Source organism: Engystomops pustulosus, chromosome 4 (assembly GCF_040894005.1).
Source record: "Engystomops pustulosus chromosome 4, aEngPut4.maternal, whole genome shotgun sequence".
In the NCBI taxonomy this organism is placed as follows: Eukaryota; Metazoa; Chordata; class Amphibia; order Anura; family Leptodactylidae; genus Engystomops; species Engystomops pustulosus.
Window position 1 is genome coordinate 226,972,958 of NC_092414.1, and position 26,438 is coordinate 226,999,395.

The 26,438-nt window shown below is 55.2% G+C and overlaps 1 protein-coding gene across 1 annotated transcript; it reads left to right on the top strand.

Annotated features, from left to right (window-relative positions):
* Window positions 1-25,880, top strand: LOC140128408 (very long-chain specific acyl-CoA dehydrogenase, mitochondrial-like). Its single transcript, XM_072150110.1, has 20 exons — window positions 1-127; window positions 3,455-3,497; window positions 3,574-3,645; window positions 9,128-9,200; window positions 9,282-9,346; window positions 11,508-11,642; window positions 11,735-11,879; window positions 12,358-12,487; window positions 13,726-13,848; window positions 13,936-14,134; window positions 15,139-15,243; window positions 15,326-15,412; window positions 15,532-15,594; window positions 16,992-17,093; window positions 17,180-17,277; window positions 17,357-17,429; window positions 24,643-24,715; window positions 24,801-24,873; window positions 25,245-25,320; window positions 25,396-25,880. Exons 1-20 carry the CDS (start codon window positions 66-68, stop codon window positions 25,537-25,539), a joined length of 1,941 nt encoding a protein of 646 aa, XP_072006211.1. The 5' UTR covers window positions 1-65; the 3' UTR covers window positions 25,540-25,880.
* The last annotated feature ends 558 nt before the right edge of the window (window positions 25,881-26,438 follow it).

Consider the following 26,438-nt stretch of genomic DNA (forward strand, 5'->3'; position numbering starts at 1 on the left):
GCCTCTCCCACAATGCCCCGCGCCGGGCCGGGTCACGTGACGCGCGCTGTCCTGCCTGAGGTGACATGATGGCCGCCGTGCTCCCGCGCTCTGTGTCTCGCACTTTCCTCCGTTGTCTCTCCCGGGGGTGAGTTCTTTCCTTGCATTACTTATCCCCTGCTACCGGACGGTGGTACAGCCCTTGTCACCTATCTGGTTTCTTCGTGGTTCAGTCCGACCTCTGTTAATTACACACTGGGCGCTTCCATTATCCACTTACAGGGGGGAAATGTCACTGTGTAAGGTCATTGTTATGATGACGTAATTACATAATTTGTGTGGTACAGTGAGTATCTATACTATACAGGACATACAGACATCAAATATATGTATATACAGGACATACAGACATCATATATATGTATATACAGGACATACAGACATCATATATATGTATATACAGGACATACAGACTATATATACAGGACATACACATATATACAAGACATACAGACATCATATATATGTATATACAGGACAGACAGACATTATATATGTGTATATACAGGACAGACAGACATCATATATACAGACTATATATACAGGACATACACATATATACAAGACATACAGACATCATATATATGTATATACAGGACAGACAGACATTATATATGTGTATATACAGGACAGACAAACATTATATATACAGGACAGACAGACATCATATATACAGACTATATATACAGGACATACACATATATACAAGACATACAGACATATATATGTATATACAGGACGGACAGACATCATATATATGTATAAACAGGACGGACAGACATCATATATATATGTATATACAGGACGGACAGACATCATATATATGTATATACAGGACGGACAGACATCATATATATATGTATATACAGGACGGACAGACATCATATATATGTATAAACAGGACGGACAGACATCATATATATATGTATATACAGGACGGACAGACATCATATATATGTATATACAGGACGGACAGACATCATATATATGTATAAACAGGACGGACAGACATCATATATATATGTATATACAGGACGGACAGACATCATATATATGTATATACAGGACGGACAGACATCATATATATATGTATATACAGGACGGACAGACATCATATATATATGTATATACAGGACGGACAGACATCATATATATGTATATACAGGACGGACAGACATCATATAGATATATATATATATGTATATACAGGACGGACAGACATCATATATATGTATATACAGGACGGACAGACATCATATATATATGTATATACAGGACGGACAGACATCATATATATGTATATACAGGACGGACAGACATCATATAGATATATATATATATGTATATACAGGACGGACAGACATCATATATATATGTATATACAGGACGGACAGACATCATATATATATGTATATACAGGACGGACAGACATCATATATATATATATATATGTATATACAGGACGGACAGACATCATATATATATATATATATATATAAGTATATACAGGACGGACAGACATATATATATAAGTATATACAGGACGGACAGACATATATATATATGTATATACAGGACGGACAGACATATATATATATGTATATACAGGACGGACAGACATCATATATATATATGTATATACAGGACGGACAGACATCATATAGATATATGTATATACAGGACGGACAGACATCATATATATATAAGTATATACAGGACGGACAGACATATATATATATGTATATACAGGACGGACAGACATATATATATATGTATATACAGGACGGACAGACATATATATATATGTATATACAGGACGGACAGACATATATATATATGTATATACAGGACGGACAGACATATATATATATGTATATACAGGACGGACAGACATATATATATGTATATACAGGACGGACAGACATATATATATATGTATATACAGGACGGACAGACATATATATATATATGTATATACAGGACGGACAGACATATATATATATATATGTATATACAGGACGGACAGACATCATATATATATATATGTATATACAGGACGGACAGACATCATATATATGTATATACAGTACGGACAGACATCATGTATATACAGGACGGACAGACATCATATATATGTAAATATATATATATATGTATATACAGGACGGACAGACATCATATATATATGTATATACAGGACGGACAGACATCATATATATATGTATATACAGGACGGACAGACATCATATATATATGTATATACAGGACGGACAGACATCATATATATATATATATATGTATATACAGGACGGACAGACATCATATATATATATATATATATAAGTATATACAGGACGGACAGACATATATATATAAGTATATACAGGACGGACAGACATATATATATATGTATATACAGGACGGACAGACATATATATATATGTATATACAGGACGGACAGACATCATATATATATATGTATATACAGGACGGACAGACATCATATAGATATATGTATATACAGGACGGACAGACATCATATATATATAAGTATATACAGGACGGACAGACATATATATATATGTATATACAGGACGGACAGACATATATATATATGTATATACAGGACGGACAGACATATATATATATGTATATACAGGACGGACAGACATATATATATATGTATATACAGGACGGACAGACATATATATATATGTATATACAGGACGGACAGACATATATATATGTATATACAGGACGGACAGACATATATATATATGTATATACAGGACGGACAGACATATATATATATATGTATATACAGGACGGACAGACATATATATATATATATGTATATACAGGACGGACAGACATCATATATATATATATGTATATACAGGACGGACAGACATCATATATATGTATATACAGTACGGACAGACATCATGTATATACAGGACGGACAGACATCATATATATGTAAATATATATATATATGTATATACAGGACGGACAGACATCATATATATATGTATATACAGGACATACAGACATCATATATATGTATATACAGGACGGACAGACATCATATATATATGTATATACAGGACATACAGACATCATATATATGTATATACAGGACGGACAGACATCATATATATATGTATATACAGGACATACAGACATCATATATATATGTATATACAGGACATACAGACATCATATATATATGTATATACAGGACATACAGACATCATATATATATATGTATCTCACAGTCCCCCCTGTGTAGACATAAGGACTCCAGCAATAGCAGGGGCGCTGGTGGTGATGTGATGTTGTGGGGGTGAATACTTTTGCACGGCCCTGTATGGGGTAATGTATGTGAAGTGTGTAAGTGCCTTCTTTCTTTCAGGGGTCCATCAGGATGTGTCCGCGGGTACGCGCAGTCCTCTGAGGTAAGTGCGGTCAGGTAGGTGTCTGCAGCGGCTTCCTCTCTTCAGGGTTATCATGTGTATCTGCTCCGTTCTTCAGACCGTCCTGGAGAAAGATGGCGTCTCTGCCGCGGCCTCGGAGCCGGTCCACGAGGCCCAGAAGATCTCAGCGGTAGGTTCTTCACCATGTCAGGTGTAGGGGGCAGGTACCTGCCTGTGTCTTGTAGTATAAGGTCCTGTCAGGTGTAGGAGGCAGGTACCTGCCCGTGTCTTGTAGTATAAGGTCCTGTCAGGTGTAGGAGGTAGGTACCTGCCTGTGTCTTGTAGTATAAGGTCCTGTCAGGTGTAGGGGGCAGGTACCTGCCTGTGTCTTGTAGTATAAGGTCCTGTCAGGTGTAGGGGGCAGGTACCTGCCTGTGTCTTGTAGTATAAGGTCCTGTCAGGTGTAGGGGGCAGGTACCTGCCTGTGTCTTGTAGTATAAGGTCCTGTCACGTGTATGAGGCAGGTACCTGCCTGTGTCTTGTAGTATAAGGTCCTGTCAGGTGTAGGGGGCAGGTACCTGCCTGTGTCTTGTAGTATAAGGTCCTGTCAGGTGTAGGGGGCAGGTACCTGCCTGTGTCTTGTAGTATAAGGTCCTGTCAGGTGTAGGGGGCAGGTACCTGCCTGTGTCTTGTAGTATAAGGTCCTGTCAGGTGTAGGGGGCAGGTACCTGCCTGTGTCTTGTAGTATAAGGTCCTGTCAGGTGTAGGGGGCAGGTACCTGCCTGTGTCTTGTAGTATAAGGTCCTGTCAGGTGTAGGAGGTAGGTACCTGCCTGGGTCTTGTAGTATAAGGTCCTGTCAGGTGTAGGGGGCAGGTACCTGCCTGTGTCTTGTAGTATAAGGTCCTGTCAGGTGTAGGAGGTAGGTACCTGCCTGTGTCTTGTAGTATAAGGTCCTGTCAGGTGTAGGGGGCAGGTACCTGCCTGTGTCTTGTAGTATAAGGTCCTGTCAGGTGTAGGGGGCAGGTACCTGCCTGGGTCTTGTAGTATAAGGTCCTGTCAGGTGTAGGAGGTAGGTACCTGCCTGGGTCTTGTAGTATAAGGTCCTGTCAGGTGTAGGGGGCAGGTACCTGCCTGTGTCTTGTAGTATAAGGTCCTGTCAGGTGTAGGGGGCAGGTACCTGCCTGGGTCTTGTAGTATAAGGTCCTGTCAGGTGTAGGAGGTAGGTACCTGCCTGGGTCTTGTAGTATAAGGTCCTGTCAGGTGTAGGGGGCAGGTACCTGCCTGGGTCTTGTAGTATAAGGTCCTGTCAGGTGTAGGGGGCAGGTACCTGCCTGTGTCTTGTAGTATAAGGTCCTGTCAGGTGTAGGGGGCAGGTACCTGCCTGGGTCTTGTAGTATAAGGTCCTGTCAGGTGTAGGGGGCAGGTACCTGCCTGGGTCTTGTAGTATAAGGTCCTGTCAGGTGTAGGGGGCAGGTACCTGCCTGGGTCTTGTAGTATAAGGTCCTGTCAGGTGTAGGGGGCAGGTACCTGCCTGTGTCTTGTAGTATAAGGTCCTGTCAGGTGTAGGGGGCAGGTACCTGCCTGTGTCTTGTAGTATAAGGTCCTGTCAGGTGTAGGGGGCAGGTACCTGCCTGGGTCTTGTAGTATAAGGTCCTGTCAGGTGTAGGGGGCAGGTACCTGCCTGTGTCTTGTAGTATAAGGTCCTGTCAGGTGTAGGGGGCAGGTACCTGCCTGTGTCTTGTAGTATAAGGTCCTGTCAGGTGTAGGGGGCAGGTACCTGCCTGTGTCTTGTAGTATAAGGTCCTGTCAGGTGTAGGGGGCAGGTACCTGCCTGTGTCTTGTAGTATAAGGTCCTGTCAGGTGTAGGGGGCAGGTACCTGCCTGTGTCTTGTAGTATAAGGTCCTGTCAGGTGTAGGGGGCAGGTACCTGCCTGTGTCTTGTAGTATAAGGTCCTGTCAGGTGTAGGGGGCAGGTACCTGCCTGTGTCTTGTAGTATAAGGTCCTGTCAGGTGTAGGGGGCAGGTACCTGCCTGTGTCTTGTAGTATAAGGTCCTGTCAGGTGTAGGGGGCAGGTACCTGCCTGTGTCTTGTAGTATAAGGTCCTGTCAGGTGTAGGGGGCAGGTACCTGCCTGTGTCTTGTAGTATAAGGTCCTGTCAGGTGTAGGGGGCAGGTACCTGCCTGTGTCTTGTAGTATAAGGTCCTGTCAGGTGTAGGGGGCAGGTACCTGCCTGTGTCTTGTAGTATAAGGTCCTGTCAGGTGTAGGGGGCAGGTACCTGCCTGTGTCTTGTAGTATAAGGTCCTGTCAGGTGTAGGGGCAGGTACCTGCCTGTGTCTTGTAGTATAAGGTCCTGTCAGGTGTAGGGGGCAGGTACCTGCCTGTGTCTTGTAGTATAAGGTCCTGTCAGGTGTAGGGGGCAGGTACCTGCCTGTGTCTTGTAGTATAAGGTCCTGTCAGGTGTAGGGGCAGGTACCTGCCTGTGTCTTGTAGTATAAGGTCCTGTCACGTGTATGAGGCAGGTACCTGCCTGTGTCTTGTAGTATAAGGTCCTGTCAGGTGTAGGGGGCAGGTACCTGCCTGTGTCTTGTAGTATAAGGTCCTGTCAGGTGTAGGGGGCAGGTACCTGCCTGTGTCTTGTAGTATAAGGTCCTGTCAGGTGTAGGAGGTAGGTACCTGCCTGTGTCTTGTAGTATAAGGTCCTGTCAGGTGTAGGGGGCAGGTACCTGCCTGGGTCTTGTAGTATAAGGTCCTGTCAGGTGTAGAGGGCAGGTACCTGCCTGTGTCTTGTAGTATAAGGTCCTGTCAGGTGTAGAGGGCAGGTACCTGCCTGTGTCTTGTAGTACAAGGTCCTGTCAGGTGTAGGGGGCAGGTACCTGCCTGGGTCTTGTAGTATAAGGTCCTGTCAGGTGTAGGGGGCAGGTACCTGCCTGGGTCTTGTAGTATAAGGTCCTGTCAGGTGTAGGGGGCAGGTACCTGCCTGGGTCTTGTAGTATAAGGTCCTGTCAGGTGTAGGGGGTAGGTACCTGCCTGTGTCTTGTAGTATAAGGTCCTGTCAGGTGTAGGGGGCAGGTACCTGCCCGTGTCTTGTAGTATAAGGTCCTGTCAGGTTTAGGGGGCAGGTACCTGCCCGTGTCTTGTAGTATAAGGTCCTGTCAGGTGTAGGGGGCAGGTGCCTGCCTGTGTCTTGTAGTATAAGGTCCTGTCAGGTTTAGGGGGCAGGTACCTGCCTGTGTCTTGTAGTATAAGGTCCTGTCAGGTTTAGGGGGCAGGTACCTGCCCGTGTCTTGTAGTATAAGGTCCTGTCAGGTGTAGGAGGCAGGTACCTGCCCGTGTCTTGTAGTATAAGGTCCTGTCAGGTGTAGGGGGCAGGTACCTGCCTGTGTCTTGTAGTATAAGGTCCTGTCAGGTGTAGAGGGCAGGTACCTGCCTGTGTCTTGTAGTATAAGGTCCTGTCAGGTGTAGGGGGCAGGTACCTGCCTGTGTCTTGTAGTATAAGGTCCTGTCAGGTGTAGGGGGCAGGTACCTGCCTGTGTCTTGTAGTATAGGGTCCTGTCAGGTGTAGGGGGCAGGTACCTGCCTGTGTCTTGTAGTATAAGGTCCTGTCAGGTGTAGGGGGCAGGTACCTGCCTGTGTCTTGTAGTATAAGGTCCTGTCAGGTGTAGGGGGCAGGTACCTGCCTGTGTCTTGTAGTATAAGGTCCTGTCACGTGTATGAGGCAGGTACCTGCCTGTGTCTTGTAGTATAAGGTCCTGTCAGGTGTAGGGGGCAGGTACCTGCCTGTGTCTTGTAGTATAAGGTCCTGTCAGGTGTAGGGGGCAGGTACCTGCCTGTGTCTTGTAGTATAAGGTCCTGTCAGGTGTAGGGGGCAGGTACCTGCCTGTGTCTTGTAGTATAAGGTCCTGTCAGGTGTAGGGGGCAGGTACCTGCCTGTGTCTTGTAGTATAAGGTCCTGTCAGGTGTAGGGGGCAGGTACCTGCCTGTGTCTTGTAGTATAAGGTCCTGTCAGGTGTAGGGGGCAGGTACCTGCCTGTGTCTTGTAGTACAAGGTCCTGTCAGGTGTAGGGGGCAGGTACCTGCCTGTGTCTTGTAGTATAAGGTCCTGTCAGGTGTAGGGGGCAGGTACCTGCCTGTGTCTTGTAGTATAAGGTCCTGTCAGGTGTAGGGGGCAGGTACCTGCCTGTGTCTTGTAGTATAAGGTCCTGTCAGGTGTAGGGGGCAGGTACCTGCCTGTGTCTTGTAGTATAAGGTCCTGTCAGGTGTAGGGGGCAGGTACCTGCCTGTGTCTTGTAGTATAAGGTCCTGTCAGGTGTAGGAGGCAGGTACCTGCCTGTGTCTTGTAGTATAAGGTCCTGTCAGGTGTAGGGGGCAGGTACCTGCCTGTGTCTTGTAGTATAAGGTCCTGTCAGGTGTAGGGGGCAGGTACCTGCCTGTGTCTTGTAGTATAAGGTCCTGTCAGGTGTAGGGGGCAGGTACCTGCCTGTGTCTTGTAGTATAAGGTCCTGTCAGGTGTAGGGGACAGGTACCTGCCTGGGTCTTGTAGTATAAGGTCCTGTCAGGTGTAGGGGGCAGGTACCTGCCTGTGTCTTGTAGTATAAGGTCCTGTCAGGTGTAGGGGGCAGGTACCTGCCTGTGTCTTGTAGTATAAGGTCCTGTCAGGTGTAGGGGGCAGGTACCTGTCTGTGTCTTGTAGTATAAGGTCCTGTCAGGTGTAGGAGGTAGGTACCTGCCTGTGTCTTGTAGTATAAGGTCCTGTCAGGTGTAGGGGGCAGGTACCTGCCTGTGTCTTGTAGTATAAGGTCCTGTCAGGTGTAGGGGACAGGTACCTGCCTGGGTCTTGTAGTATAAGGTCCTGTCAGGTGTAGGGGGCAGGTACCTGCCTGTGTCTTGTAGTATAAGGTCCTGTCAGGTGTAGGGGGCAGGTACCTGCCTGTGTCTTGTAGTATAAGGTCCTGTCAGGTGTAGGGGGCAGGTACCTGCCTGTGTCTTGTAGTATAAGGTCCTGTCAGGTGTAGGGGGCAGGTACCTGCCTGTGTCTTGTAGTATAAGGTCCTGTCAGGTGTAGGAGGTAGGTACCTGCCTGGGTCTTGTAGTATAAGGTCCTGTCAGGTGTAGGAGGCAGGTACCTGCCTGTGTCTTGTAGTATAAGGTCCTGTCAGGTGTAGGGGGCAGGTACCTGCCTGTGTCTTGTAGTATAAGGTCCTGTCAGGTTTAGGGGGCAGGTACCTGCCTGTGTCTTGTAGTATAAGGTCCTGTCAGGTGTAGGGGGCAGGTACCTGCCCGTGTCTTGTAGTATAAGGTCCTGTCAGGTGTAGGAGGCAGGTACCTGCCTGTGTCTTGTAGTATAAGGTCCTGTCAGGTGTAGGGGGCAGGTACCTGCCTGTGTCTTGTAGTATAAGGTCCTGTCAGGTGTAGGGGGCAGGTACCTGCCTGTGTCTTGTAGTATAAGGTCCTGTCAGGTGTAGGGGGCAGGTACCTGCCTGTGTCTTGTAGTATAAGGTCCTGTCAGGTGTAGGGGGCAGGTACCTGCCTGTGTCTTGTAGTATAAGGTCCTGTCAGGTGTAGGGGGCAGGTACCTGCCTGTGTCTTGTAGTATAAGGTCCTGTCAGGTGTAGGGGGCAGGTACCTGCCTGTGTCTTGTACTGCTCATGCGGTTCTTCCTTCCTCACCAGGAGTCTCTGTCCTTTGCTGTGGGGATGTTCTCCGGTCTCATTCACACACAACAAGTCTTCCCGTATCCATCAGGTGAGACCTGGGAGGACTGTGCAGGTGTGGTCCACCTTACCCTCTTCACACAGATGACATCTCTATTGTCTCTCCATACAGTGCTGAGTGAGGACCAGGCTCAGTTCCTCAGTGAGTTGGTCGGTCCCGTCTCCCGATTCTTTCAGGTGAGTGAAATCCATCATTTTTAAAAAAAAATAGGGATTTTTATTATATTTTTAAAACAAACTCCTAGAGTATAGGGAGAGAATTAGAAGAGAATTGAGAGGATTAGAGAGGAGGAAGAGGCGGGAGGCCGCGGGAGAAGGAGGAAGAGGCGGGAGGCCGCGGGAGAGGAGGAAGAGGCGGGAGGCCGCGGGAGAGGAGGAGGAAGAGGCGGGAGGCCGCGGGAGAGGAGGAGGAAGAGGCGGGAGGCCGCGGGAGAGGAGGAGGAAGAGGCGGGAGGCCGCGGGAGAGGAGGAGGAAGAGGCGGGAGGCCGCGGGAGAGGAGGAGGAAGAGGCGGGAGGCCGCGGGAGAGGAGGAGGAAGAGGCGGGAGAGGAGGAGGCAGAGGCGGGAGGCCGCGGGAGAGGAGGAGGCGGGAGGCCGCGGGAGAGGAGGAGGCGGGAGGCCGCGGGAGAGGAGGAGGCGGAGGCGGGAGGCCGCGGGAGAGGAGGAGGCGGAGGCGGGAGGCCGCGGGAGAGGAGGAGGCGGAGGCGGGAGGCCGCGGGAGAGGAGGAGGCGGAGGCGGGAGGCCGCGGGAGAGGAGGAGGCGGAGGCGGGAGGCCGCGGGAGAGGAGGAGGCGGAGGCGGGAGGCCGCGGGAGAGGAGGAGGCGGAGGCGGGAGGCCGCGGGAGAGGAGGAGGCGGGAGGCCGCGGGAGAGGAGGAGGCGGAGGCGGGAGGCCGCGGGAGAGGAGGAGGCGGAGGCGGGAGGCCGCGGGAGAGGAGGAGGCGGAGGCGGGAGGCCGCGGGAGAGGAGGAGGCGGAGGCGGGAGGCCGCGGGAGAGGAGGAGGCGGAGGCGGGAGGCCGCGGGAGAGGAGGAGGCGGAGGCGGGAGGCCGCGGGAGAGGCGGGAGGCCGCGGGAGAGGCGGAGGCGGGAGGCCGCAGGAGAGGCGGAGGCGGGAGGCCGCGGGAGAGGAGGAGGCGGGAGGCCGCGGGAGAGGAGGAGGCGGAGGCGGGAGGCCGCGGGAGAGGAGGAGGCGGGAGGCCGCGGGAGAGGAGGAGGCGGAGGCGGGAGGCCGCGGGAGAGGAGGAGGCGGAGGCGGGAGGCCGCGGGAGAGGAGGAGGAGGAGGCGGAGGCGGGAGGCCGCGGGAGAGGAGGAGGCGGAGGCGGGAGGCCGCGGGAGAGGAGGAGGCGGGAGGCCGCGGGAGAGGAGGAGGCGGAGGCGGGAGGCCGCGGGAGAGGAGGAGGCGGAGGCGGGAGGCCGCGGGAGAGGCGGAGGCGGGAGGCCGCGGGAGAGGCGGAGGCGGGAGGCCGCGGGAGAGGCGGAGGCGGGAGGCCGCGGGAGAGGCGGAGGCGGGAGGCCGCGGGAGAGGCGGAGGCGGGAGGCCGCGGGAGAGGAGGAGGCGGAGGCGGAGGCGGGAGGCCGCGGGAGAGGAGGAGGCGGAGGCGGGAGGCCGCGGGAGAGGAGGAGGCGGAGGCGGGAGGCCGCGGGAGAGGAGGAGGCGGAGGCGGGAGGCCGCGGGAGAGGAGGAGGCGGAGGCGGGAGGCCGCGGGAGAGGAGGAGGCGGAGGCGGGAGGCCGCGGGAGAGGAGGAGGCGGAGGCGGGAGGCCGCGGGAGAGGCGGAGGCGGGAGGCCGCGGGAGAGGAGGAGGCGGAGGCGGGAGGCCGCGGGAGAGGAGGAGGCGGGAGGCCGCGGGAGAGGAGGAGGCGGAGGCGGGAGGCCGCGGGAGAGGAGGAGGCGGAGGCGGGAGGCCGCGGGAGAGGAGGAGGCGGAGGCGGGAGGCCGCGGGAGAGGAGGAGGCGGAGGCGGGAGGCCGCGGGAGAGGAGGAGGCGGAGGCAGGAGAGGCGGCAGTCCGTGGGCGGGGATGGGAGAGGTGGGAGACCATGGGACAGACGGGAGAGGAAGGGGAGGTAATGGAAGAGGCGGGAGGCCGGGGGCGGGGGAATGGGAGAGGCAGGGGAGGCCGGGGGCGGAGGAATGGGAGAGGCAGGGGAGGCCGGGGGCGGGGGAATGGGAGAGGTGGGGGGGGGTAGATGTGCCAGAGGACATTTGCCGGCATAGATGTTGCCATGGCCAGTGAGTTGGGCAGGGTGGTCACGGAGGTCGGTACCTCAGCAGATGTTCTTGCAGAATACTCTGTGGACCAGTCCATACAAGACGTCTTGTCTTGTCTTCTCCTCCAGGAGGTGAATGACCCCGCCCTGAATGACGACCTCCAGAGGGTGGATGACCGGTCCATGTCTGCACTCAAGGAGCTCGGAGCGTTTGGTCTCCAGGTCCCGGCGGAGCTCGGTGGGCTCGGGCTGAATAACACACAGGTACTGCTGTAGTGTCAGATGTTGGGGGTGGGAGGAGCTGACCTTTGCCCCTGACAGATCTCCAGGTGCTGATGATGTGTTGTGTCTCCCAGTATGCCCGGTTGGTGGAGATCGTAGGGCAGCACGACCTTGGGGTGGGCATCACCTTAGGTGCTCATCAGTCCATTGGCTTTAAAGGGATCCTTCTGTACGGTAATGAGGAGCAGAAGAAGAAGTATCTGCCGCGCTTGGCCTCAGGTGAGACTGGAGGTCCATGGGTGGGGGGGGCCGGAGGACCATTGGTGGGGGGGGGGGCTGGAGGACCATGGGGGGGACCATGGGGTGGGGGCTGGAGGACCATGGGGGGGGCGGAGCGGGAGGACCGTGGGGGGCGGCGGAGCGGGAGGACCGTGGGGGGCGGCGGAGCGGGAGGACCGTGGGGGGGGGTGGAGCGGGAGGACCGTGGGGGGGGGGTGGAGCGGGAGGACCGTGGGGGGGGGGGTGGAGCGGGAGGACCGTGGGGGGTGGGGGGGGTTGTGGAGCGGGAGGACCGTGGGGGGTGGGGGGGGTTGTGGAGCGGGAGGACCGTGGGGGGCGGCGGAGCGGGAGGACCGTGGGGGGCGGCGGAGCGGGAGGACCGTGGGGGGGGACTGGAGGACCATGGGGGGGGGGGAGCAGGAGGACCAGGTGATGCTGATGATTGGAGCCACCTCTGTTCTTCTTCCTCCTGATCCAGGTGAGATTATTGCTGCGTACTGTCTCACTGAGCCGACCAGTGGGTCTGATGCGGCCTCCATCAGGTCTACAGCCAAGAAGAGCCCCTGCGGGAAGTACTTCACCCTCTCTGGGGGCAAGCTCTGGATCAGGTGAGGAGTCTGCCCTGGCTGCCCCCTACCCCCCCACCATTGCCCCCTGCCCCCCAATGTTCTGCCCCTGCCCCCCGATGTTCTGCCCCCCGATGTTCTGCCCCTGCCCCCCCCCCGATGTTCTGCCCCCTGCTCCCCGATGTTCTGCCCCTGCCCCCCCCCGATGTTCTGCCCCCTGCTCTCCGATGTTCTGCCCCTGCCCCCCCCCCCGATGTTCTGCCCCTGCTCCCCCCGATGATCTGCCCCCCCTCCGATGTTCTGCCCCTGCTCCCCAATGTTCTGCCCTCCTCCATTGCCGCCTGCCCCCCAATGTTCTGCCCCTGCTATCGCTGGCTCCCCTTCCTGCCCCCCGATGTTCTGCCCCCCGATGTTCTGCCCCTGCTATCGCTGGCTCCCCTTCCTGCCCCCCGATGTTCCGCCCCCTGCCCCCCGATGTTCCTGTTCTGCCCCCCCCCCCCCGATGTTCCTGTTCTGCCCCCCCGATGTTCCGCCCCCCTGCTCCCCGATGTTCCGCCCCCCTGCTCCCCGATGTTCCGCCCCCCTGCTCCCCGATGTTCCGCCCCCCCTGCTCCCCGATGTTCCGCCCCCCTGCTCCCCGATGTTCCGCCCCCCTGCTCCCCGATGTTCCGCCCCCCTGCTCCCCGATGTTCCGCCCCCCTGCTCCCCGATGTTCCGCCCCCCTGCTCCCCGATGTTCCGCCCCCCTGCTCCCCGATGTTCCGCCCCCCTGCTCCCCGATGTTCCGCCCCCCTGCTCCCCGATGTTCCGCCCCCCTGCTCCCCGATGTTCCGCCCCCCTGCTCCCCGATGTTCCGCCCCCCTGCTCCCCGATGTTCCGCCCCCCTGCTCCCCGATGTTCCGCCCCCCTGCTCCCCGATGTTCCGCCCCCCTGCTCCCCGATGTTCCGCCCCCCTGCTCCCCGATGTTCCGCCCCCCTGCTCCCCGATGTTCCGCCCCCCTGCTCCCCGATGTTCCGCCCCCCTGCTCCCCGATGTTCCGCCCCCCTGCTCCCCGATGTTCCGCCCCCCTGCTCCCCGATGTTCCGCCCCCCTGCTCCCCGATGTTCCTGTTCTGCCCCCCGATATTCTGCCCCCCGATGTTCTGCCCCCCGATGTTCCGCCCCCCGATGTTCCGCCCCCCGATGTTCCGCCCCCCGATGTTCCGCCCCCCGATGTTCCGCCCCCCGATGTTCCGCCCCCCGATGTTCCGCCCCCCTGCCTCTGTAACATTTCTCTTCTAGTAACGGGGGAATTGCCGATTTATTTACCGTCTTTGCAAGAACACAAGTGGCGGACCCCAGCAGCGGGGAGCTGAAGGATAAGATCACGGCCTTCATCGTGGAGAGAGGTGAGGGGGTGAGCAGGTAAGTGTAGGGTGCCCCTGTCACCTATGGGGGAGGGGGGGGGGCAGTACCATGTCCCCTATGTCCATGCTCTGTCTGTCTCTGCAGCGGGGCCCCTGATAAGAAGCTGGGCATACGGGCCAGTAACACGGCTCCTGTCTACTTCGATGAGGTCCGGGTCCCGGCAGAGAATGTGCTGGGGGGTGAAGGGAACGGCTTCAAGGTGGCCATGAACATCCTCAACAACGGCCGCTTCGGGATGGCCGCCGCCATGTCCGGCACCATGAAGGGACTCCTCCAGAAAGCTGTAAGTGCCGGGGGGGTAATAATGGATGGGCCTGTGATGGGGAGGGGGGGGCTAGATTGGGTCGGTGGGCCTGTGATGGGGAGGGGGGGGCTAGATTGGGTCGGTGGGCCTGTGATGGGGAGGGGGGGCTAGATTGGGTCGCTGGGCCTGTGATGGGGAGGGGGGGGGCTAGATTGGGTCGGTGGGCCTGTGATGGGGAGGGGGGGGCTAGATTGGGTCGGTGGGCCTGTGATGGGGAGGGGGGGGCTAGATTGGGTCGGTGGGCCTGTGATGGGGAGGGGGGGGCTAGATTGGGTCGGTGGGCCTGTGATGGGGAGGGGGGGGGCTAGATTGGGTCGGTGGGCCTGTGATGGGGAGGGGGGGGGCTAGATTGGGTCGCTGGGCCTGTGATGGGGAGGGGGGGGGCTAGATTGGGTCGGTGGGCCTGTGATGGGGAGGGGGGGGCTAGATTGGGTCGGTGGGCCTGTGATGGGGAGGGGGGGGGGCTAGATTGGGTCGGTGGGCCTGTGATGGGGAGGGGGGGGGCTAGATTGGGTCGGTGGGCCTGTGATGGGGAGGGGGGGGGCTAGATTGGGTCGGTGGGCCTGTGATGGGGAGGGGGGGGCTAGATTGGGTCGGTGGGCCTGTGATGGGGAGGGGGGGGGCTAGATTGGGTCGGTGGGCCTGTGATGGGGAGGGGGGGGCTAGATTGGGTCGGTGGGCCTGTGATGGGGAGGGGGGGGCTAGATTGGGTCGGTGGGCCTGTGATGGGGAGGGGGGGGGCTAGATTGGGTCGGTGGGCCTGTGATGGGGAGGGGGGGGGCTAGATTGGGTCGGTGGGCCTGTGATGTAGAGGGGGGGGCTAGATTGGGTCGGTGGGCCTGTGATGGGGAGGGGGGGGGCTAGATTGGGTCGGTGGGCCTGTGATGGGGAGGGGGGGGGGGCTAGATTGGGTCGGTGGGCCTGTGATGGGGGGGTTTAGGTGACTGTATCCTACTTTACACTGCAGTCACTCTCCCTATCAGGTGGAACATGCCACAAATCGCTCCCAGTTTGGAAACAAACTCCATAACTTTGGCGTCATCCAGGAGAAGCTGGGCCGTATGGCTGTGCTGCAGTATGTGACGGAGGTAATGAGGGGCGTGGCTGGGTGGGTGGGGTGGGGCGGGGCACTGCGGCATCATGTGACTGACTCCACCTCCTTTCATCTAGTCCATGGCGTACATGATCAGTTCAAACATGGACTCCGGAGCCAAGGACTTCCAGGTAGAAGCCGCCATCAGCAAGGTGTTTGGCTCGGTGAGTTTGTGGCTGAGGATATGTGGCTGCCACGTTACTGATGCCACTAGTGGTCCTGGCGATGGCCAGTGACTGGATGTCCACAACTATGACCCTGATGTGGAGCGTTTGTCCTGCAGGAGGCAGCCTGGACGGTGGCCGACGAATGTATCCAGATACTGGGAGGAAACGGCTTCATGAAGGTAACGATCCGTGTATACAGGTGTCACGTGACCAGTGGCTGCACGGTCCCCGGTATAGAGGTGTCACGTGACCAGTGGCTGCACGGTCCCCGGTATACAGGTGTCACGTGACCAGGGGCTGCACCATCCGTGTATACAGGTGTCACGTGACCAGGGGCTGCACCATCCGTGTATACAGGTGTCACGTGACCAGTGGCTGCACGGTCCCCGGTATACAGGTGTCACATGACCAGTGGCTGCACGGTCCCCGGTATACAGGTGTCACGTGACCAGGGGCTGCACCATCCGTGTATACAGGTGTCACGTGACCAGGGGCTGCACCATCCGTGTATACAGGTGTCACGTGACCAGTGGCTGCACGGTCCCCGGTATAAAGGTGTCACATGACCAGTGGCTGCACGGTCCCCGGTATACAGGTGTCACGTGACCAGGGGCTGCACCATCCGTGTATACAGGTGTCACGTGACCAGGGGCTGCACCATCCGTGTATACAGGTGTCACGTGACCAGTGGCTGCACGGTCCCCGGTATACAGGTGTCACATGACCAGTGGCTGCACGGTCCCCGGTATACAGGTGTCACGTGACCAGGGGCTGCACCATCCGTGTATAGAGGTGTCACGTGACCAGTGGCTGCACGGTCCCCGGTATACAGGTGTCACATGACCAGTGGCTGCACGGTCCCCGGTATACAGGTGTCACGTGACCAGTGGCTGCACGGTCCCCGGTATACAGGTGTCACGTGACCAGTGGCTGCACGGTCCCCGGTATACAGGTGTCACGTGACCAGGGGCTGCACCATCCGTGTATACAGGTGTCACGTGACCAGTGGCTGCACGGTCCCCGGTATACAGGTGTCACATGACCAGTGGCTGCACGGTCCCCGGTATACAGGTGTCACGTGACCAGGGGCTGCACGGTCCCCGGTATACAGGTGTCACGTGACCAGGGGCTGCACGGTCCCCGGTATACAGGTGTCACGTGACCAGGGGCTGCACGGTCCCCGGTATACAGGTGTCACGTGACAAGGGGCTGCGCGGTCCCCGGTATACAGGTGTCACGTGACCAGTGGCTGCGCGGTCCCCAGTATACAGGTGTCACGTGACCAGGGGCTGCACGGTCCCCGGTATACAGGTGTCACGTGACAAGGGGCTGCACGGTCCCCAGTATACAGGTGTCACGTGACCAGTGGCTGCGCGGTCCCCGGTATACAGGTGTCACGTGACCAGGGGCTGCACGGTCCCCGGTATACAGGTGTCACGTGACCAGTGGCTGCGCGGTCCCCGGTATACAGGTGTCACGTGACCAGTGGCTGCACGACCCCTGGTATAACGCTGTGTGGTAGGTGACGTTACATGTTCTCCTTGGTGGTGACCCAGGTTTTGTCCTCTCTCCCCAGGACACAGGAGTGGAACGCGTTCTTCGAGACTTGCGCATTTTTAGGATCTTTGAAGGCGCCAATGATATTCTGAGACTGTTCGTGGCCCTGTATGGACTGCAGGTACCACGGATGTACAGTGCATGATACAACTCTTACTTTCCCTGCTCTGGGCACTGCCACCAGTGACGCTCCTGTATCTTCCCTAGAACGCTGGCAAGGAGCTGAAATCTCTGCAGAAAGCACTGAGTAACCCGCTGAGTAACACCCCACTACTGCTGAGGGAGGGTGTGAAGAGGGCGAGGAGGTGAGTGCAGACTATGAGACACACGGGGGGTCGTTACCAGGTCCTAGCCCTCGTCTTCTTCTCTTCCTCTGTTTTTCAGGAGGGCAGGATTGGGCACAGGACTCACCCTAAAAGGACAGGTCCACCCTGAGGTAGAGAAGAGCGCAGACCTGGTGAGTAGGAGCCGATGTCTGCGAGGAGCCTGAGCTCTGCTGTTATATTATTATATATTTATAGAGCAGCAGTAATACTCCAGTAACATGGAGACACGAGGTGAGGACACAATCTATATGGAGGGGGGTAGATGGAGACACGAGGTGAGGACACAATCTATATGGAGGGGGGTAGATGGAGACAGGACGTGAGGACACAATCTATATGGAGGGTAGATGGAGACACGAGGTGAGGACACAATCTATATGGAGGGGTGATGGAGACACGAGGTGAGGACACAATCTATATGGAGGGGAGATGGAGACACGAGGTGAGGACACAATCTATATGGAGGGTAGATGGAGACACGAGGTGAGGACACAATCTATATGGAGGGGAGATGGAGACACGAGGTAAGGACACAATCTATATGGAGGGTAGATGGAGACACGAGGTGAGGACACAATCTATATGGAGGGTAGATGGAGACACGAGGTGAGGACACAATCTATATGGAGGGTAGATGGAGACACGAGGTGAGGACACAATCTATATGGAGGGTAGATAAAGACACTTGGTGAGGACACAATCTATATGGAGGGTAGATGGAGACACGAGGTAAGGACACAATCTATATGGAGGGTAGATGGAGACACGAGGTGAGGACACAATCTATATGGAGGGTAGATGGAGACACGAGGTGAGGACACAATCTATATGGAGGGTAGATGGAGACACGAGGTGAGGACACAATCTATATGGAGGGTAGATGGAGAGAGGAGGTGAGGACACAATCTATATGGAGGGGAGATGGAGACACGAGGTGAGGACACAATCTATATGGAGGGCAGATGGAGACACAAGGTGAGGACACAATCTATATGGAGGGGAGATGGAGAGAGGAGGTGAGGTCACAATCTATATGGAGGGGAGATGGAGACACGAGGTGAGGACACAATCTATATGGAGGGGAGATGGAGACACGAGGTGAGGACACAATCTATATGGAGGGTAGATGGAGAGAGGAGGTGAGGACACAATCTATATGGAGGGCAGATGGAGACACAAGGTGAGGACACAATCTATATGGAGGGGAGATGGAGACACGGGGTGAGGACACAATCTATATGGAGGGTAGATGGAGACACGAGGTGAGGTCACAATCTATATGGAGGGTAGATGGAGACACGAGGTGAGGACACAATCTATATGGAGGGTAGATGGAGACACGAGGTGAGGACACAATCTATATGGAGGGTAGATGGAGACACGAGGTGAGGACACAATCTATATGGAGGGTAGATGGAGACACGAGGTGAGGACACAATCTATATGGAGGGTAGATGGAGACACGAGGTAATGACACAATCTATATGGAGGGGAGATGGAGACACGAGGTGAGGACACAATCTATATGGAGGGTAGATGGAGACACCAGGTGAGGACACAATCTATATGGAGGTGGGTAGATGGAGACACGAGGTGAGGACACAATCTATATGGAGGGTAGATGGAGACACGAGGTGAGGACACAATCTATATGGAGGGTAGATGGAGACACGAGGTGAGGACACAATCTATATGGAGGGGAGATGGAGACACGAGGTGAGGACACAATCTATATGGAGGGGAGATGGAGACACGAGGTGAGGACACAATCTATATGGAGGGGAGATGGAGACACGAGGTGAGGACACAATCTATATGGAGGGTAGATGGAGACACGAGGTGAGGACACAATCTATATGGAGGGTAGATGGAGACACGAGGTGAGGACACAATCTATATGGAGGGTAGATGGAGACACGAGGTGAGGACACAATCTATATGGAGGGGAGATGGAGACACGAGGTGAGGTTACAATCTATATGGAGGGTAGATGGAGACACGAGGTGAGGACACAATCTATATGGAGGGGAGATGGAGACACGAGGTGAGGTTACAATCTATATGGAGGGTAGATGGAGACACGAGGTGAGGACACAATCTATATGGAGGGGAGATGGAGACACGAGGTAAGGACACAATCTATATGGAGGGTAGATGGAGAGAGGAGGTGAGGACACAATCTATATGGAGGGGGGTAGATGGAGACACGAGGTGTGGACACAATCTATATGGAGGGGAGATGGAGACACGAGGTGAGGACACAATCTATATGGAGGAGGGTAGATGGAGACACGAGGTGAGGACACAATCTATATGGAGGGGAGATGGAGACACGAGGTGAGGACACAATCTATATGGAGGGTAGATGGAGACAAGAGGTGAGTACACAATCTATATGGAGGGGGGTAGATGGAGACACGAGGTGAGGACACAATCTATATGGAGGGTAGATGGAGACACGAGGTGAGGACACAATCTATATGGAGGGGAGATGGAGACACGAGGTGAGGACACAATCTATATGGAGGGGAGATGGAGACACGAGGTGAGGACACAATCTATATGGAGGGTAGATGGAGACACGAGGTGAGGACACAATCTATATGGAGGGGAGATGGAGACACGAGGTGAGGACACAATCTATATGGAGGGGGGTAGATGGAGACACGAGGTGAGGACACAATCTATATGGAGGGTAGATGGAGACACGAGGTGAGGACACAATCTATATGGAGGGGAGATGGAGACACGAGGTGAGGACACAATCTATATGGAGGGTAGATGGAGACACGAGGTGAGGTTACAATCTATATGGAGGGTAGACGGAGACACGAGGTGAGGACACAATCTATATGGAGGGTAGACGGAGACACGAGGTGCGGACACAATCTATATGGAGGGTAGATGGAGACACGAGGTGAGGACACAATCTATATGGAGGGGAGATGGAGACACGAGGTGAGGACACAATCTATATGGAGGGGAGATGGAGACACGAGGTGAGGACACAATCTATATGGAGGGGAGATGGAGACACGAGGTGAGGACACAATCTATATGGAGGGGAGATGGAGACACGAGGTGAGGACACAATCTATATGGAGGGTAGATGGAGACACGAGGTGAGGACACAATCTATATGGAGGGGAGATGGAGACACGAGGTGAGGACACAATCTATATGGAGGGGAGATGGAGACACGAGGTGAGGACACAATCTATATGGAGGGGAGATGGAGACACGAGGTGAGGACACAATCTATATGGAGGGGAGATGGAGACACGAGGTGAGGACACAATCTATATGGAGGGTGGATGGAAGTGAGTAAGTCGTGGTCGGATATGAGGAGAGTAGTGTTAGACAGGTAGGTCCCTTTTGTGAGTGTCTGTGGAGGACCATTGTGAAAGGCCAAAGGCGGTGGTAAGCGAGAGGAGTTTTATCAGAATGAGCGATATCTATGAGGAAAGTGAAAAGGCCAGATATTAAGGGGTATTGTTAAGCCGTAGCACGGCCAGGGGGTCAGTGGATGGCAGCCAATCGGAGGATATAGGGAGTATAGATACGGATGGAATGGAGGTCATAAGAGGGAAAGGTGAGAGAGGGTACAGACGGGATTGGGCTGAAGGAGCAGTTGTCAGACAGGAGGATGCACCAGGTATATTGCATGGCCAGGGAGTGTGAGTAAAGCAGAGGCCACCATAACAAAGTGCAGCAGGGGAGGCAGTGTCTGAAGGAGTTAGCCATGTTTCCTTCAGGCCCAAAAAAGACAGTTGCCAAGAAATGTAGAGGTCATGGGTCATGTGTTCCATAATGTTCGAGAAAGAGGGTGGGGGATGTAGTGCAGAGAGGGTCAGATGGATAGGTTATAGATTAGAGTGGTTGCAAAATTTGGATGAGATAGGTCTGTGACGGAAAGCTGGAGGCATGTTGGAAATGTATTTAAAAGACCCTGGATTTTGTCTGCGAGGTGCCTGGGCTCCCCTCTTTTTGTCTGCGAGGTTCCTGAGCTCCCCCCTCTTTTTGTCTGCGCGGTGCTTGAGCTTCCCCCTCTTTTTGTCTGCGCGGTGCCTGGGCTCCCCTCTTTTTGTCTGCGAGGTGCCTGGGCTCCCCTCTTTTTGTCTGCGAGGTGCCTGATCTCCCCTCTTTTTGTCTGCGCGGTGCCTGAGCTCCCACCTCTTTTTGTCTGCGAGGTGCCTGGGCTCCCCTCTTTTTGTCTGCGAGGTGCCTGAGCTCCCCTCCCTCTTTTTGTCTGCGCGGTGCCTGAGCTCCCCCCTCTTTTTGTCTGCGCGGTGCCTGAGCTCCCCCCTCTTTTGTCTGCGAGGTGCCTGAGCTTCCCCCGCTTTTGTCTGCGAGGTGCCTGAGCTTCCCCCGCTTTTGTCTGCGAGGTGCCTGAGCTCCCCCCGCTTTTGTCTGCGAGGTGCCTGAGCTCCCCCCTCTTTTTGTCTGCGAGGTGCCTGAGCTCCCCCCTCTTTTTGTCTGCGAGGTGCCTGAGCTCCCCCCTCTTTTTGTCTGCGAGGTGCCTGAGCTCCCCCCTCTTTTTGTCTGCGCGGTGCCTGAGCTCCCCCCTCTTTTTGTCTGCGCGGTGCCTGAGCTCCCCTCTTTTTGTCTGCGAGGTGCCTGAGCTCCCCTCTTTTTGTCTGCGTGGTGCCTGAGCTCCCCCCTCTTTTTGTCTGCGCTGTGCCTGAGCTCCCCTCTTTTTGTCTGCGCTGTGCCTGTGCTCCCCCCTCTTTTTGTCTGCGAGGTGCCTGGGCTCCCCTCTTTTTGTCTGCGCGGTGCCTGAGCTCCCCCCTCTTTTTTTCTGCGCTGTGCCTGAGCTCCCCTCTTTTTGTCTGCACGGTGCCTGAGCTCCCCCCTCTTTTTTTCTGCGCTGTGCCTGAGCTCCCCTCTTTTTGTCTGCACGGTGCCTGAGCTCCCCCCTCTTTTTGTCTGCGCTGTGCCTGAGCTCCCCTCTTTTTGTCTGCGCTGTGCCTGAGCTCCCCTCTTTTTGTCTGCGAGGTGCCTGGGCTCCCCTCTTTTTGTCTGCGCGGTGCCTGGGCTCCCCTCTTTTTGTCTGCGAGGTGCCTGGGCTCCCCTCTTTTTGTCTGCGCGGTGCCTGAGCTCCCCCCTCTTTTTGTCTGCGAGGTGCCTGAGCTCCCCCCTCTTTTTGTCTGCGCGGTGCCTGAGCTCCCCTCTTTTTGTCTGCGCGGTGCCTGAGCTCCCCCCTCTTTTTGTCTGCGCGGTGCCTGAGCTCCCCCCTCTTTTTGTCTGCGAGGTGCCTGAGCTCCCCCCTCTTTTTGTCTGCGCGGTGCCTGAGCTCCCCCCTCTTTTTGTCTGCGCGGTGCCTGAGCTCCCCTCTTTTTGTCTGCGAGGTGCCTGAGCTCCCCTCTTTTTGTCTGCGCGGTGCCTGAGCTCCCCCCTCTTTTTGTCTGCGCTGTGCCTGAGCTCCCCTCTTTTTGTCTGCGCTGTGCCTGTGCTCCCCCCTCTTTTTGTCTGCGAGGTGCCTGGGCTCCCCTCTTTTTGTCTGCGCGGTGCCTGAGCTCCCCCCTCTTTTTTTCTGCGCTGTGCCTGAGCTCCCCTCTTTTTGTCTGCACGGTGCCTGAGCTCCCCTCTTTTTGTCTGCGCTGTGCCTGAGCTCCCCTCTTTTTGTCTGCGCTGTGCCTGAGCTCCCCTCTTTTTGTCTGCGAGGTGCCTGGGCTCCCCTCTTTTTGTCTGCGCGGTGCCTGGGCTCCCCTCTTTTTGTCTGCGAGGTGCCTGGGCTCCCCTCTTTTTGTCTGCGCGGTGCCTGAGCTCCCCCCTCTTTTTGTCTGCGAGGTGCCTGAGCTCCCCCCTCTTTTTGTCTGCGCGGTGCCTGAGCTCCCCTCTTTTTGTCTGCGCGGTGCCTGAGCTCCCCCCTCTTTTTGTCTGCGCGGTGCCTGAGCTCCCCCCTCTTTTTGTCTGCGAGGTGCCTGAGCTCCCCCCTCTTTTTGTCTGCGCGGTGCCTGAGCTCCCCCCTCTTTTTGTCTGCGCGGTGCCTGAGCTCCCCCCTCTTTTTGTCTGCGCTGTGCCTGAGCTCCCCCCTCTTTTTGTCTGCGAGGTGCCTGAGCTCCCCCCTCTTTTTGTCTGCGCTGTGCCTGAGCTCCCCCCTCTTTTTGTCTGCGAGGTGCCTGAGCTCCCCCCTCTTTTTGTCTGCGCTGTGCCTGAGCTCCCCCCTCTTTTTGTCTGCGCGGTGCCTGAGCTCCCCCCTCTTTTTGTCTGCGCGGTGCCTGAGCTCCCCCCTCTTTTTGTCTGCGCGGTGCCTGAGCTCCCCCCGCTTTTTGTCTGCGCGGTGCCTGAGCTCCCCCCTCTTTTTGTCTGCGCGGTGCCTGAGCTCCCCCCTCTTTTTGTCTGCGAGGTGCCTGAGCTCCCCCCTCTTTTTGTCTGCGAGGTGCCTGAGCTCCCCCCTCTTTTTGTCTGCGCTGTGCCTGGGCTCCCCTCTTTTTGTCTGCGCTGTGCCTGAACTCCCCCCTCTTTTTGTCTGCGCTGTGCCTGAGCTCCCCCCTCTTTTTGTCTGCGCGGTGCCTGAGCTCCCCCCTCTTTTTGTCTGCGCGGTGCCTGAGCTCCCCTCTTTTTGTCTGCGCGGTGCCTGAGCTCCCCCCTCTTTTTGTCTGCGAGGTGCCTGAGCTCCCCCCTCTTTTTGTCTGCGCGGTGCCTGAGCTCCCCCCTCTTTTTGTCTGCGCGGTGCCTGAGCTCCCCCCTCTTTTTGTCTGCGAGGTGCCTGAACTCCCCCCTCTTTTTGTCTGCGCTGTGCCTGAGCTCCCCCCTCTTTTTGTCTGCGCGGTGCCTGAGCTCCCCCCTCTTTTTGTCTGCGCGGTGCCTGAGCTCCCCCCTCTTTTTGTCTGCGCTGTGCCTGAACTCCCCCCTCTTTTTGTCTGCGCTGTGCCTGAGCTCCCCCCTCTTTTTGTCTGCGCGGTGCCTGAGCTCCCCCCTCTTTTTGTCTGCGCGGTGCCTGAGCTCCCCCCTCTTTTTGTCTGCGAGGTGCCTGAGCTCCCCCCTCTTTTTGTCTGCGAGGTGCCTGATCTCCCCTCTTTTTGTCTGCGAGGTGCCTGAGCTCCCCCCTCTTTTTGTCTGCGCGGTGCCTGAGCTCCCCCCTCTTTTTGTCTGCGCGGTGCCTGAGCTCCCCCCTCTTTTTGTCTGCGCGGTGCCTGAGCTCCCCCCTCTTTTTGTCTGCGAGGTGCCTGAGCTTCCCCCGCTTTTGTCTGCGCGGTGCCTGAGCGCTCCCCTCTTTTTGTCTGCGCGGTGCCTGAGCTCCCCCCTCTTTTTGTCTGCGCGGTGCCTGAGCTCCCCTCGGTGCCTAAGTACCGGTGTTTTGCCTTGATGTCTTCACGATTTGCCTTGCGTCTATTTCAGGCAGTCGGTGCAATTGAAGATTTTGGCAGTGCTGTAGAGGAGCTGCTAATCAAGTATGGCAAGAGGATTGTGGGTAAGTGGTATGCAGTGGTACGCAGTGCCATGCCAGGGTGTGCACGCTGTGGTGCTGGTCACTAGTTGTGCTCCTCTTCTTCCAGATGAGCAGTACGTCCTGCAGAGAGTGGCTGACTGCGCCATCGACCTCTACGCCATGGTGGTGGTACTCTCCAGGTAATGGAAAGCACAATCACCTCTGATGAGCCCCACGGTCATTGCATGTACCACGAGAAGGGTGAGACAACTGCCCACACCACAACCTATAGAGCAGGTCCTATTCCTGCCTGTCTTGGTGGCGATGGTAGTCATCTTCTAGTGACATTATGGGGTGACAGTGCACAGCAGCTGATGACAGACGAGCCATGAACAAGGGATTATGTTCCACTGTTTGCAAAGTGCATGCGTGCGCAGGTGACCTTAGCTCCCCTGTATCATACATACTAGCCTGTTTAATTCTAAGGCTAACTAGTTGGCTGAGGAAGGGTTAATATAAGGACAACTCATGCATGACTGGAACCTCATTTGCCTCCTGCACTGTTTTGAAGGTCTTCCAGTTCTCTGTCCCAGGGACTCCCCACTGCGGCCCATGAGAAGGTCCTGTGTGACATCTGGTGCGCAGAGGTAAGAGACCACTGCATAACGCGTATTATCCAGAGAAGGCCTTGAGGATTCAGACACTTTATCTCTGTGTTTCAGGCATCCACTCGCGTACATGACAGACTGAGGAGTCTGCGGAGCGGAGGAAGCGGAGCCGCGTTGTTCAGGAACCTGCGCTCTGCCTCTGCTGCCCTGGTGGAGAATGGCGGAGTGGTGGCGGCCTCCCATCCGCTGGGCTTCTAGGCTCAATGAGACTTGGCTGTGACGGGTCGTCACTACTGAAGTGACCGGAAGATGTAGCCCCTAAATGGGACAAATAATGGATGAAAGATGGACGCCCTGATCCACAGCACAATGGAGAGACCCGAGTGTGATTGTATTCTCATACAGCGTATGATCCTGCCTTTCACCGATGTGCCAGTAATACAATGTATACAAGCTGTGGCCCCGTGTCATAATATATCTCGTCCTCCGTTACTGAGGATCCAGATTTGTCCCGATTATGTCATCACCTTTAAAATCCATGGTCACTGCTGACATAAAAGTTTGCTTATAATAATAAATGTTTTATTTCTATAGCACCATCATATTCTGCTGTGCTGTACAGATCATGGGTGACATATATCAATAAGTTCAGTCTTCGAAAGATTGATCTTCAGATAGAGAGAGGACTTGATGTTAGAGACAGTAGAGAGACAGTCACTAGTGTTCTGGAGTTCGGCAGGGGTGATGTTAGAGACAGTAGAGAGACAGTCACTAGTGTTCTGGAGTTCGGCAGGGGTGATGTTAGAGACAGTAGAGAGACAGTCACTAGTGTTCTGGAGTTCGGCAGGGTTGATGTTAGAGACAGTAGAGAGACGGTCACTAGTGTTCTGGAGTAAGGCCAGGGGTGATGTTAAGTGCAGAAGTATATAGCTGGGGGTCATCAGCATAGAGATGATACTGGAAACCAAATCTGCTGATGGTTTGTTAAATGGGGGCAGTATAGAGGGAGAATAGAAGAGGACCTAGGACTGAGCCCTTTCAGTGGAGAACAAAGAGCGGAAACCAGATTGTAGGGGGTCAAGGAGGGTGTCCTAGTGAGACGGCGGGTCATAGAGAGACTGCAGCGGGTTATAGAGAATAGACCAGGCGTTCCAGGA

What these genes read in the sequence shown, in the direction of transcription:
- LOC140128408 (XM_072150110.1), top strand. Translation starts at nt 66, where the DNA reads ATGATGGCCGCCGTGCTCCCGCGCTCTGTGTCTCGCACTTTCCTCCGT. An exon ending in AGTCTTCCCGTATCCATCAG is followed by an intron (nt 9,201 to 9,281) that starts GTGAGACCTGGG and finishes CTCTCCATACAG; the next exon opens with TGCTGAGTGAGGACCAGGCT. An exon ending in GGGGGCAAGCTCTGGATCAG is followed by an intron (nt 12,488 to 13,725) that starts GTGAGGAGTCTG and finishes TTTCTCTTCTAG; the next exon opens with TAACGGGGGAATTGCCGATT.